Source organism: Channa argus, chromosome 4, assembly GCF_033026475.1.
Source record: "Channa argus isolate prfri chromosome 4, Channa argus male v1.0, whole genome shotgun sequence".
Lineage (NCBI taxonomy): Eukaryota > Metazoa > Chordata > Actinopteri > Anabantiformes > Channidae > Channa > Channa argus.
The window spans coordinates 9,497,109-9,511,157 of NC_090200.1; the positions used below are offsets into that span (position 1 = coordinate 9,497,109).

Here is a 14,049-nt window from a genome sequence, read left to right on the forward strand (position 1 = left end):
TCTTGAACTTACTGAGCTTTTTCAGTCTCCACAGGCAGGGGAATGTCCTCACTCATGAAGTCCAGCTCATCAGTTAAGCTGTCAGCGCGGGAGATGTCGATGGAGGAGCTGTTGTCATGATTCTTCTTCACTGCAAAGCAAAAAAATAACCCAATAATATTGCAAAATATTATTGCAGTGCACGTTGCTGAAGATACCAGAAACCAAATTAACACACGTTTGCCAGCCACTTTATTAAGTACACCAATTTAACTGCTGATTAACATATCATATCAGCCAATCACATGGCAGCAACTCAATGCATTTAGGCATGTAGACATGGTCAAGATGATCTGTTGAACCTGCGGTGACATTTAAACCAGGCACCAGAATGGGGAAGAAATATGATTTAACTGACTTTGAACTAGCATGGTTATTGGTGTTGGTGTTGATGAGCTCGTCTGAATATTTGTGAAATTGCTGATCCACTGGGATTTTTATGCACAGCCATCTCTGGGGTTTACAAAGAATGGTTAATAAAGAGAAAAAGAGAAAAAAAAATAAAAACATGTGAGCAGCAGTTCTCTGTGCCAAAATACCTCAATGCTGGGAGTCAGAGAGGAGAATGGGCAGACTGGTTCGAGCCAAATGTACAGCCAACAGGTGCAGAGGTATGCAGAAGAGAAGCTATGAATGCACAAGTCGGAAAAACGTTGCCTTGTATGATGATACAATTTCTTCTGTGACATTTAGAAGGCAGGGTCAGAATGTAGCGTAAAAAACATGATAACATGGGTCTATCCTGTCTTGCATCAGCGGTTTCGGGCTGGTGGTTTTGGTGTAATGATTTGGGGGATATTTTCATGACACACTTTGGGCGCCTTAGTACCAATCGAGCATTGTTTAAATGTCACAGCCTACCTCAGTACAGTTACTGACCATGTGCATCCCTTTATGACCACAGTGTGACTATATCCTGCCAGATAATGCACCATGTCGAGAGCTTAAGTCAACTGAAACGAGAATGATTTTGCTTTATTCAAATGGCCTCCTCATTCAGTCATACCACTAAAAAGTAAAGCACCGGCATCATGGATGTGGAGCTGACAATTCAGCAGCATTATGCCATCATGTCAATATGAACCAAAATCTATAAGGATCCCTAAGTTTCCACCACCTTGTTGAATCTAAGCAATTCTGAATGTACAGGGAGGTCCAACCGACTACTAGCAAGGTGTACCTAATAAAGTGGCCAGTGATTATAGTTTGATGCTAAATTGTTTTTTTACAGAGGTCTAAACTAGAGAACTAAATATATTATAATGAGCTAAATATTAGTTTGAATTTTTTGACAGCATTGCCTTTTAGTGCAAAACATGAGAACAACTGAAAGTGTAATGGGAAACCAGACAGAACAAGAAACAGAGAGATACCTGGAGAGCCAGGGCAGCTCAGAGTGAAAGACGACCAAGAATGTTGAGGAGGGCCTGACGCCGTGCAAAAATGTTAAAACAAACAAAATTAAAAATGAAGTGGAAGAAAAACAAGAAAAGAAGGAAGTTTAGATCAGTGGGTTTCTTCATTGTTCAACCTTTCAGTGTACAACGTGCTGCACAGTCAGGGCTACAACTCTTAGTTAAGATGGATTGATTTTTTAATTATTCTAAATTAATTACAGAAATTTCTATATATGCGAGGACACTTTCTAATTTCAGGGTGCAGTTGCTTCTGTGTTTGAGACACTTCTTCCCAGCAATTTTCAATAATAAAGTTTATAAATCCACAGTATAAAATGAAACATAAGCAGAAATTGCAGTTATTTGGTGGCTGCTGGCACAGCTAACGAAACAGCAGAGAACAACATGCATAGCAGGGTCTTGACCTGCAGTCAGACTGTCAGCAGAGTTTGACATGTCTCTTCAAACCACCAGGCCTCCATTGTGATAAAGAATAGAGCGGCAAATCTGCGTCCAAGAGCAGAACGACTATTCTAATTCAAGTGAAAGCCACTCAACCCCAGCTGTGTTTTCCATCGTGAGGTTTGTTTAACTTTGTCCAACCCTGAAGCAGAGAGAGTGATTGAGAGAGAGACAGAAACAGGAAGGGCCAAAGATATGCACCTTTTGCCCCTACTTCAGCTCAGTGACGACGTGAATTGGCTTATCAGCTACACATACAGGATGAGGGTTTACTAACAATATGCGGCCCATCAGTAGATCAGTGAAAACGTATGTTTGGTGGTGAATGTATTTGCTGAAGGCAGGAGGGAACGACAGAGAGGCAAATTGTGGAGATAAACAGACAATGGGGTAGAGATACAGAGATATTGCCACAAGCCAGGGACACAGTTTAGCAGTACTTTTTTTTTCGTATTTTTTTGCCGCCACTTTCTGTATTTTTACTTCCTGTTATGTGAATCGTAAATTGTAAATAACACATGGCTTTGGCAATACTGCAAGTGAATCCAGTTATGCCAATAAAGCCATTAGAGAGAACGAGAGAGACTCACAGACAGGAAGGCAGGTTGGACCAGACAGATAAGTGGGGCGATAAGCTGGACATTGACTAAATCAAACAATGACCAGTTTATTTCTGACCACTGGAGCTCCACAATGGGCCCTTATCAATGCCACACCCCCTCCCTCTCTTTAGTGTTCCACTCTGGGTAAGCATGGGCCCAGAGGCCTCTATCCATGCAGCCCGGCCAGCCCCGCTCTTCACCCGTGGTGTTGGCAGGGCATCCAGTAAAGAAAACAGGCCAAGTCAGACCAAAACCAGTGTTTGAGTCTCTCTGTTTGGCTCTGGTTGGGTCCGGTTGGGGACAAAGACCCAGCCAGCCAGCAAGTCTAATTAAAATACTGTCTGGGCCACTTTAAAAAGACAAACTAGCTAATGATTAACACAGAGGAGTTTTTAATAGAAGAAAGACAAGTACTTAAACAGTAGAAGAGGCTGCTGGTTAGACAGTGCACTGATTACATATAAACAACACTGTATAAAAGCCCAATGTCCTTGTAGTTTTCTTGTCTTTGGGCTGTTGGTGCAAACATTATGGAATGGAAAGTTCTTGAGCACGAAAATATTACAAAAAAAATAAAAACCCAGTCCCTCAAGTCACATTAAGTGTTTTTCATTTCTGAGTCGTTAGGGAAGTTAGAGAGACTCACCAGTTTGTGTGAACATCCTGTTGATACCTGCAAAGAGAGAGAACCATTTACTATTATTGGGATTGCAGTGTGGCTAAAGCACACAAAAATTTGTGCAGATATGACACATTCTTCCAACTAATGTAATCAACAATCTCTGTCAGTTCCTGCTGTGCAAGACAGCAACACTTTGTTGCACAATCATTTCCTTCTCAATAAAATTGTGATTGATTTTCTGGTAAACTGTTCCAAATACAACAGTAAAAAGCACCTAAGACTTATAATGTGAACGTGCAAACTCTTTCAACAGAGATTGTAAAAATAGTCTGCTGCACAGAGCTGACAATACAAAGTCCAGTGCAGTGGCAGGCGCAACGGTGAACGTAATAAATAAAACAGCAGCAGTGCTGGTAAAGACACTACACTGCAGCTGCCTTTTTTAATAGCTGGATCTAAGGCAAAGCTCATGCACTCTCATGCCGTTTCAAGTCAACACATTATAGTCGGTAACAGCAGGCTGCAGGATTTACGACTTGTCCAGTTCCTTCTTTGCCTCCATTAGTAAAACCCCAATTTAAAAAAAAAAAAGTTATGAAAATGTGTAAAACATAAATAAAAACAGAATGTAATGAATGCGCTTTACAATGTTGATTCCCACTAACCCATTCACACACACACACACACACACACACACCCCGATGGTGGTGCCTGCTCACCTGAACCACCGACTGCCTTACCAACTGAGCTACAGCTGCCCCCAATTGCAAAAAAGGTTTGCAAATATCGTCAACCCATATTTTATTCACAATAGAACATAAACAACATATTAGATGTTAAAACTGGGAACTTTTAATATTTCATGAAACACATTCGCTCATTTGTAATTTGATGGCAGCACATCTAAAAAAGGTTGTAATGGGAGCAACAAAAGGCTGGAAAAGTAATTGCTGCAAATAAAAAACAAATCCGGGAGCATTTGACGACTAATTAGGTTAATTTGCAACAGGTCAGTAACATGACAGGGTATTAAAGGAGCATTCAGAGAGGGACAGTCTCTCGAATGTAAAGATGGGCAGAGGTTCACCAATCTGTCACAAACTGCAATTTCATAAAGGTTCCTCAATGTAAAATTGCTGTGTAATCCACAATTGTCAGCAGACTAAAGAGCGGAAAGACCATCCACCTTGTTATCAACAGACAGTTGAAAAGCCTGCATCTCTGATGGTATGGGGGGTGCATCACCGTGTTCCAACTTTTTAAAAGTGTTTTGCTGCTGCCATCAAATTCCCAATGAGCTAATATTTTCAATGAAACGGTAAAATGTCTCCGTTTTAACGTCTTGTTGAACATTATATGTTATGTTCTACTGGGAATAAAATATGGGTTGATGAGATTTCCAAATCCTTGCATTTGGTTTTTATTTACGTTTTACATTGTCCCAACTTTTTTTGAATTGGGGCTGTAATTAACTAAACAAATTCACACACAGTGTATAAATATGATTAGTGTGATGTCATATAAAAGATGTGAATTAATACTTGATCAAATGTGATAAATCTAACATCTATATGGTTTGGCATTAACTTTGATCTCCCCTCACACACACTTTCCACAAGACAAATGTTCTCTTTCATTATCAAAGATCCACTCAACTAAGCAGGAAACTAAAGAACTTGCTTCCTCATAAGTGGTTCCTCTTCAAGTGATGACCTGCCTTTATGTGAACTTTATGTCACTCCAGCTCCTTTTATGAGCACACGCTTTGACAGGAAAAAGTCATAAAGTGCATTGATTAACCTGGAGTCTGGGTCAATTCATTTGGCCGAGTTGGCTTTTAACACAGGAAGTCAAACCACTGCACTCTTAACCAACCATGGGTCACACGCTGTTTGTATAGACCTGCATAAAAAAAAAAAAAAAAAAAAATCTATAGCCATGAAGAAGTGCTAGCAGAAACAAACAAAAAGAAAATCACTATTACTATTGGTCAGGTTTGATAACTATCTGGATACTAAAGGATTTTAGATCAATCATTTAGGCAGAGCTTTTTTTTATCCTCAGACTCTTGACGAAAAGAACACACAGCTTGGCTCTGGCATAACTTAACACTAGTAAATCGGTAAAGTGGCAACACAAGAAATTCCCACTTGTAACCTTGACAAGCCCATATTTTAAAGGTTTTTTCCTACTTAAGCCCACTGTGAGTGTCTGTGGTGAGCAAAGAGGACAAGTGAAACTGTAAAGAGCTTGTAACCATGACCTCTAATCACCACTGAGACTGTAATGGCTTCCATCTGGCCTACAAGGGACACCTGGCAGCCATCTTGGCTCTGTGAGGATGGCATTTCTGTTTACCGTGTGAAAATGAAAAACCAGCACACAGCCTCTCCTCAAATAATGCACAGTGGTTTTCACCCTATGAGCCGAGAGACTAAAACTGCAAATGAGAAATGAGAATGAGAATTTTTTTTGTGTAATTGTGTCCTTCAAGTTAGAGCAACAATGAAAACATTAATTTTCTTTTCTAGTTTATAGTTTCTGTTGTGACTCCACTGGACTCACAAAATAATACACTTACTTTTACATGTGTGTGTGAATAATTAATTTGCCAGTTCAAAACACAAAATAACAGAGGATTTTATTTTACATCTACTTTACCTGTTATCACAGACATTTGATGAGCACCTGACAACTAATATTTCTACAGAAAGTGCCACAAAATGTTATTCACCATGGAGTCGATTTAGCCATTTAAATGCCCTGAACGCAAAAACACATCAAACTTTTACTGAAATAATGAATTTCCAAGATCTTCAAGGAGGCATGACATCATTTCACAGCTTTAGACACACATTCCCTCTTCAAAGAAATAAGTATTAAAAGAAACAGAAAAAAAAGCCTTTATTACAGCAGTAATTCCCTTCATCAGATGTCCTCCACATGACATCAGCTTTATTGCCAGCTGGCCTTGTAATGTTTTAAAATGGTAAAGACGGCGTACTGTAGCTGCAGAAAAATAATTAGTGTTAGTCAAAAACACCTTCACAAAACATGGTATTCTGATGTGTCAGGGTTTGAATATAACTCTGATATGAAGAGGTCAAAAATGAAGCCAGTGTGATCGAGCAGTAATAAAACTGGCTTTAGTTCTTTCATGTGTTCTTGGCTCGTTGACTTGTGTGGGACTGATGTGTTAGAATAAAGGCAATTTATAGAGCATGAAAAACACGAGTTAGGGTTAGTGGACCTCAATTTAAGCATGAGGAACATAAGCAGGTGCCTACAACCATATTATTTATTTTTAATGGTCAACTGTGCATTATAGGAACCTGAGATCAGTGCTCATTTCAGTGTAGTACCTTCACCAGGCCCCCTGGGCTCTTCCAGGAAAAACGAGGCATCTTTCTTCTCAGAGTCATCAATGTGTTCATAGGTGATCTGGGGGATCGATACAGCCCTCTCTGTTGCCACACTCAAGGAGTCATTACCTCTGGACTTCAACCTCCTCTTTGTCCCCTTTTTCTAGCAAACAGGGGAAAGAAACCCTGTTAATAAATAAAAAGTGTGTTCTGAAAGTGAAATCACAGTTAATGGGGTTGTAGTTTGTGCCTTTTCTTCGCTGCACTTATCAGCCTATAAACGTCTTCAGTTGGGACAGTAACTCCCTTCCAGCATGAAGGAGACAATTCACCCAATACAACAGCTGATGTAGTATTAAGTGGAAGATGTGGCTTATTAGTGTCATACTGTGTTAGCTTTTCATCTAGACTCATTATGTGGCAGCGTGGTAATGGAGCAAGACAGCTTCCCTCCAAGCTCTTTATGCTTGATCCCTTATTTCAAAGAAGTAAATCTGCCAACAAAAACCTACATGAGTCAAAAAAAAAAAGCATTTTATATCTCTGCTACAATAAGGTAGTGGTTTTTGGGGGCAAAGGTTGTTAGTGATGCTCAACTGATCCATGTAGTGAGAAAGTGATGCATTTCTAATAAAATGATTTGGTTTTTTGCATCAACCAAAGTCATGCTTATAATGTTCCTTTGTTTTTCCAGTATCGAGTGATCGTGCTTATTTGTATGATTTGTGCAGACAGGAATCTCAGGACAGGACTGTCATGGCAAGAAAGATCCCATTTGGATCACTGCTCCACCTCGTAAACAAAACGATTCTGCTAGAGCTGATTTAATCTAGCCATTCCATTTAAGTGTGGAAAAGCAAAGTCATGCCAAACACAGTGCACATTATTTTCACATTATTTATTATAATCTTACTAAATTCTGTGCTTGCACGCTGCTGACATAAGTGGTACCTGTTCAACATCAGTTGTTATGAGTTAGAACATACTGTACGTGTTGTGTGAGTCTGGACCTAAATGGTGCTTCCAGTCCAATGATTAGAACAACTGACCCGCACCAAAATCATGGATGAGGCCTTTATACAGTACTGTAGAAACTCAATTATTAGGACTCAGTGGATCAGACTTTGGCATTGACATGTTGGCAGCAGTTCTCTCCAAATAAGCGAGAATTGAATGACTCATTAGGAGAGAGAGTGAGAAAGGGAGGTGGTAGTGGGTGTTGTAAGACTAAGAGAGGGAAAAGAAAAGAGAAAGATGAGAGGACAGAAGAAACTGTAATACACACTTGGTTTAAGAGAGAGGACGATAAAGAAACATACTGATGGAGTTAGATATAAAGTGGTGAAGGAGAAAAAAACAATCAGGAATGAGGCAAAACAAGAGATAGGGCAGAGAGAGAGAGGCAATCAAAGATACTGAAAAAGAGCAGAAACAGAAAGAGCAGGCGGGGAGGGGAGTTGGGGGGAGTTAAATAAAGTGTGTTAAGCAGAGAAGAAACAGGAGGGGGAACCTTGAAAGACGGACAAAGGGGAGAACGAGAGACAGAAAGTCAGAAGAGAAAGTCACATGCTGAAACAGAAAAGAGCGGAAGCAGCCTTCATTCTCCCCCAATACATGTGGGTTCAATGCTACACAAAGATTTTTTTGTTGTTGTTCTACTAGACAAAGGTTTACTCCCATGAGAAAGGCGGTGGTGACATCATCTCAACTGACTGAGTCTTTGTCCAGCAGAGACAAAGGCCTCAAGTCATCCTGGTGGAGTCAGGCCTTAGGGAGGGGAGGGGCTGCTGTGTGTGCAAGTATTTGTGTGTGTTGTTTGTCCTTCCACATATGTGTGTGTGCGTGTGTGCATTTGTGGGAACTTAACTTGCCCTTTTTATGCTGAATGGCCTAGGCACAAAACAGCTACTATTATTATGAAAGGTGAACTACATACAGAGACAATGTGTTGTGTGTATCAAAAGTCTTTTGCAGAGTTCTTCATTTTCTGCACCTTGGATTCAAAGGTTTATTTCAAATGTCTTTTAAAAGAGAAATTGTTTCTCATGTGAGAAACACCATATTCTGTATGTGCGTTGTCACTTATTAGACAGATCAAAGTGAAGAGACAGACAGTCAAATAAAAAGGACCCAAGAATGTCACAAGATCAGCACCATAGCCCACAACATCAAAGGCAAACTGCAGTTTGCTTTAAAAGGAAACAACTGGCAAATCCTCAGAGGAGAGTAAATCAATCCCAATAGAAAACTCCACCAAAAGTGAGACAACGCTCTTCTCAGTCTCTCTGAATTAAAGAAAATATATACCGGTATGTTCAGCTTCCTGAAGTTAGGGCTGGTGGTGTCAGCTTCCACTATGGTGACAGGCTTTGGAGTGAGGACGTACATTTTCCATGTAGCAGCACAGCTGTTTGGTTTCTCTGCGGCATAGCACCTCCATAGTGTCTGAGCAGAACAGGTTACAACGGTTTTGTTAGTTTTGCTCAGTACCAAACACTGAACCATAGACCTATGCCAGTTCTGGGAAGTTTAAATTGCTTTACTAATGTTTTTCTGTGCTGTAGATACTTGATTGATGATATCCAACAATTCTTGTATATAGGCAAATTGTGCATAGGCAGATCATTTCAGGGTCTTATCAAACACACTATTTTAACAGTCATGAAGTGGATATTTATTTTGTTTTCTTCAGACACGGTCACGTGCGTCTAAACAGCCTGTGCATTCAGATTCATCAATACTGGTAAGTTTTGGCACACAATACATGTTCATCTACCGTTTCATACCTGAATGCAGCTCACCTTTTCCATGGCTCATTAGAACTGTCCAGTCGACAAATAATAAATCCGACTGATTGTGAATTCGCTGTTCAATCCCTGGTGGACTGTGCTCGTAGCTCATGCAAAGCTTAAATTCACGCACAAGCATACCAATATCTAATACAGTGGAACTGATTTCCACTCATGGTATGTTATTATAATGGAGATTTCAGCCCAACCTATTCGATTTCATGCTTTACAGCCATGATGTGCTTCCTTTCAAATGCTACAGTACAATGTACCTGGATGAGTGAGGCTGCAGCAGGGATCTGTCTGTTAAAGTGCTTCTGTCTCTGCTTCTGCTGAACCTTCAGAGCAAAGCCTGAACCCAGGATACCCTAATCAAGAAGAATCAGATGATCAGTATATGGCAAGGAAATACCTTTATATGAAGGATAACAATGTAAATGCAAAAATGAATGAACAATTTTTATCATTACATAAGGTCTATTGTGCTTTATCAGATAGAGCAATACGTCATCTAAAATGAAAGTAAAATAAGCTGTAATGAAAAAAAACGAATTGGGCAAATACAGTCTTTAGTTATTGCTGATGAAATCACGAGATTCAGATTAGTTATATTAGTTATATTTACAGCAGGCAGAGCGAAGAAGGAGATGGCGAAGACGCTGAAGCAGGAGGCGATGGCCTTGCCTATCCACGTTTGAGGAATTTTGTCTCCGTAGCCGATGGTGGTCACCGTCACCTAGACAGAGCGTGGATGAAGTTCCGCTTGCATGTCTTCAAAGTTTCATTAGCCGACTGCATAAGTGCGACAGCTCTTGCAAGTGATAGAAGAAAACTATGCTATGCAACTACAAGACATTCGTTTTTAATGGTCTTAAAAAAACTGTCTGTCTGACTGCAAGCAAAAAAGTCATAAATACAAATTTTACATCAATGTAAATATTTTTCCATTAAACATTATAATTATACAGGAACTTTGTCAAAATTCCTTCTAATTTCTAATGATGTCCTTGCATAATGGATAGGTTGGGGAATGCAGTGCAGTCAGAACTACCACCCGTCTGGGTTAATACTCCCCTGCCCAGGCTCACGCTCCACAACCTGGGTGACGGCTCCAGGCCCACACTCCCCTGCCATTCTGGTCTTGCTCCTCCCACAGCACTGTCAGTGATGGCCGGAGCATTTGAGGCTCATGCTCATCAAAGGGAATAAGATTCCCAACCTTTAATCCTCGGCCATTGTAGGAATTTGCCGGGGTGTACATGCAAATACCTCTTACATTTGCATGTACACCCACTCTGGAAGCTGAGCCAATTCTGACACATTCAGAACACACTTGGCTTACTGTGGTTGTCTATGGAGTATCGCTGGCTAAGCCGACGCTGTGCCCTCACACAAAGCAACTGATGTAAGGTGAGATACTTAAAAGTGCTTTGGGAGTAAAAAAGAAGGAGCAGGAGTGGGAACATTGGGTGGGTGTATAGTGGGGGATGAGGGGTGGGGGATTTAATCCTTCGTCCACAAATCCGATGACTAAACAATGTCTTCCTGATCATCAGAGTGGAATAGTTTACTCCAAAAGCAGCCCCCTCTTTCAGAACGTAGGGTGTGTGGCAGAAACCTCTTCATGGCTCCACAAAAGGTCACAGAGTTGGTCGGGAATGTGTGTATGATTGTATGCACACAAATATGAGTGCTGATTTGCATTCTCTATGAGACTAAACATTTTCCTCTGTCACACTGAATCCTGAATGAGGTTGGAATGGTTGTTCATGTCAATGAGCCATCAAAAATTGCCAAAGGAAGAAGGGAAGCCGGGAAGGTAACAAAGGGAGGGAGAGAAGGGCATAGGAATTATCCCACTGGCTTGGCCTCCAGCTGTTCCCTGCACCTGCACAACCAAACGCTGAAATCGTGCCAAGAGAAGGATCGACGCAAACTGGGAGAGCTTAGAGTTCTCCAATCAGCGCAATTTCATTTCAATAAGCACACACACAAACGCCCACAATCCTGACCAAACCTATTGTACAAGTACATGATGACTCTCAAGTTTACATTCTCAGAAACAAAAAGGTGCAAATCCCCAAGCGTGATTCTTTTCTTTACATTGTGAACAGAGAAACACAAATGACAGCTTTTTTTTTTTTCCAGCTTTCCATAGAGCAGTGAGCACTGTGACCCCTCTAACCCTCGTTACATAAAAGGCAGTAATCCCACAATTAAAGTTTTAATTAAAAGGAACTGACACTTTATATTGGTGCTCTAAAAGTTCTTTGAGCCAAAGAGCCCAGAGGTGAATGGTTTATTACCGTCTCTTTGTGGCACACTGATCCCCTGCACAAGACTGCCATAGGTTTCTCATTACGTTGCACTTTCAATTCAAATGTTTAATTAACTGCTCTGGAAACCTGACCCTCTGCACAGAGGGAAATAGGCAAAACCAGCTCTACGAACGAAAAATCTTGACACACCCACCTCTGTGTTAAGTGTTGTGGCAACACATGCCTGTTACACGAGGAACCAATGAGAATGAGAATAAAAACACAAGTAGGTAATAATGGGCCTAACTAGAGGTCTCCACCTGAGAGAACGCTCTACAAATAATTTGTTACAACTCTTCTGAATTTTCTCTTTCTCATGCATGCGATGTGGCCTTTGCAAACATATAAGATGCTGTGTTTGGGAATTCCAGTACCAATGAAGGATGCTAGTAATATATGCAGTGAAAAACAGCTATTTGATGAACATGCCAATGCGGTGGTTTACACAAAAGCATCAGTGTAAGACATATTTTGGCTAAAACGTGAATTTAAATGACTTACCACACCCCACCATAGGGCATCAGCATAGCTGGAGAAGCCTGTCTTGCCCTCCTCGTCCACAGCATCTTTCTCCGCCAGGTAGACAAAATAGGAGGAAAAGATCAGGCCCAGAAAGCCAATGTACAAGGTAGTGATCAGCTCCTGAAAAACACAATACAATGAAAATGGTGTACAATGAATTATACACATAATGTATAATGAACATGACTTTACTATGTGTGCTCATATATAAAAATCATCATACAAGGTGCATTGTCAGTATTCCCCTTAGCTTTGAATGTTCTAGCTGTTAGAAAGCCAGGTTTGTAACCGTGCACTCTTCCTGACTTTAAGGAGGGCTCTCAGGGGGATTGGGTTCTAATAGTGATTGCTTCACCTGGTGCACTGTGAGGACCAGCTTACCCTCAGCTAAATCACCCACCACCACCACCAGGGTAACCAGGGCATGGTGGGTATCATTACTGACTGCAATTGTTTTTAATCGGTCAGTGTGGTATCCACAGAGCTTCTTTAGGGGCTCTTCAGTTTGTTTGGCTTAGCATTTCAGAGGCTTAATATATGTATAAGTATACTGTAAATATTAGCAAATCAAACCCAAATGTGACAGCTGAGGGCACATCCTAACCTGTGTCTGTGGCATTCCATCCGCTTATTGACACAGCTAAAAGACAATATGCTTCCACTAAACGGAGCAGATCATTTGGTAAGGTGGTCATCCGACAACAGGGAGATGGCACCAAATCACATTAAGCTCATCTTGGTTTAATCTTAAGCATTTATTTTCCTGACCCCATTTACTTCAAGGATTAGGAAAAGAACATTTCATCCCCTGACTTCATTGAGTATCAGCTTGAAGAACTACTAAAACAAGTTGACCAAGACAGTGAGAAAAACAAAGGCCCCCTCTACTACCTCTTTTTTCCTCCTTATAAAGCCAGGTCTGCTGTGACTTGCTTGTGCACATGTACATGCACCACATTTCCTGTAATAAGCATGTATGGATTACATACCATACCATTACCTACAAAACAAACGCTAACTGATGCAACAGAAGGGTCAATTGCATTTTTTATTCCTTTAGTCTAGTTGGTATGAAAGTAGAAATTGTCCTAAGCAAACAAACATAGACAGATTGCCTGACAGGACACTAAGCACTGACATCTAAACCAGTCTCTGGGTTCTTAGGAAGACATAATGATACATAACACTAAATACTTTGAACCCACCTGTCGATGAATAAAGACTACAGATCCCAGGAGCCTCCATGTCCCACCCTGTCGATCCACATGTAACATGCGCAGGATTTGGAGGAACCGGATGCCCCTGTAACCCACATCGCCACCCCATCCATCTCATTATCTTCAAATCTCTGTCCAACTATGAGTGAATAATAAAATGCAGAGAAAAATACTTGATCTACCTGATAGCAGATGTGGCAAACACTTGACCGTTGGACCCTACGCCGAGCACAATGATTGAGGCGATGACCACTATTAAATCTGTGAGAAGTAAGAAGACAGACACAGACAAACCAACAACAACAACAAAAAAAGGATCAAATCAGGGTTGGAATCAGCTTATTTTCAATGAAACCTTCTGCTACAGTAAAACCTCATCATTGCATGAATAATCTAAGTTGTTGATCTAAAAAAACAATTCGTGACATCCGTTGTATTAAATGGGAACAAAGGGAAATGCCAGGTGCACCTATGATTGATATGGGCTTCCTGATAAAGCGGAGACGTCCTTTGATGCCTGCATATTTGCTGCGGCAGCCTGCCGACCACAGCCGGACCACATACTCTGTGCCAAAGAACAGCACCAGCACAATCTCCTGTGGAGAACAATGCAAACACAGAGCAATGGTTACCTTAATGTTAACACAGGTTGAGAGAATGTGCAAAGGCAGATAAGATATCGTTTCTAAAAGCATTGATATCACAGTGTTGTGCATTAA

At 40.8% G+C, this 14,049-nt stretch overlaps 1 protein-coding gene across 1 annotated transcript in view; it reads right to left on the reverse strand.

Moving 5' to 3' along the window:
- Positions 1–14,049, reverse strand: part of kcnq1.2 (potassium voltage-gated channel, KQT-like subfamily, member 1.2) — a 141,409-nt gene that overhangs the window by 111,792 nt on the left and 15,568 nt on the right. Inside the window, exons 3-13 of the mRNA XM_067502789.1 lie at positions 13,800–13,926; positions 13,513–13,591; positions 13,319–13,415; positions 12,093–12,233; positions 9,899–10,009; positions 9,546–9,641; positions 8,792–8,929; positions 6,485–6,647; positions 3,147–3,173; positions 1,413–1,466; positions 13–130 (exon numbers count right to left, since the gene is read on the reverse strand). Coding sequence (XP_067358890.1) covers positions 13–130; positions 1,413–1,466; positions 3,147–3,173; positions 6,485–6,647; positions 8,792–8,929; positions 9,546–9,641; positions 9,899–10,009; positions 12,093–12,233; positions 13,319–13,415; positions 13,513–13,591; positions 13,800–13,926 — 1,151 coding nt within the window. The remainder of the gene's footprint in view (positions 1–12; positions 131–1,412; positions 1,467–3,146; positions 3,174–6,484; positions 6,648–8,791; positions 8,930–9,545; positions 9,642–9,898; positions 10,010–12,092; positions 12,234–13,318; positions 13,416–13,512; positions 13,592–13,799; positions 13,927–14,049) is intronic.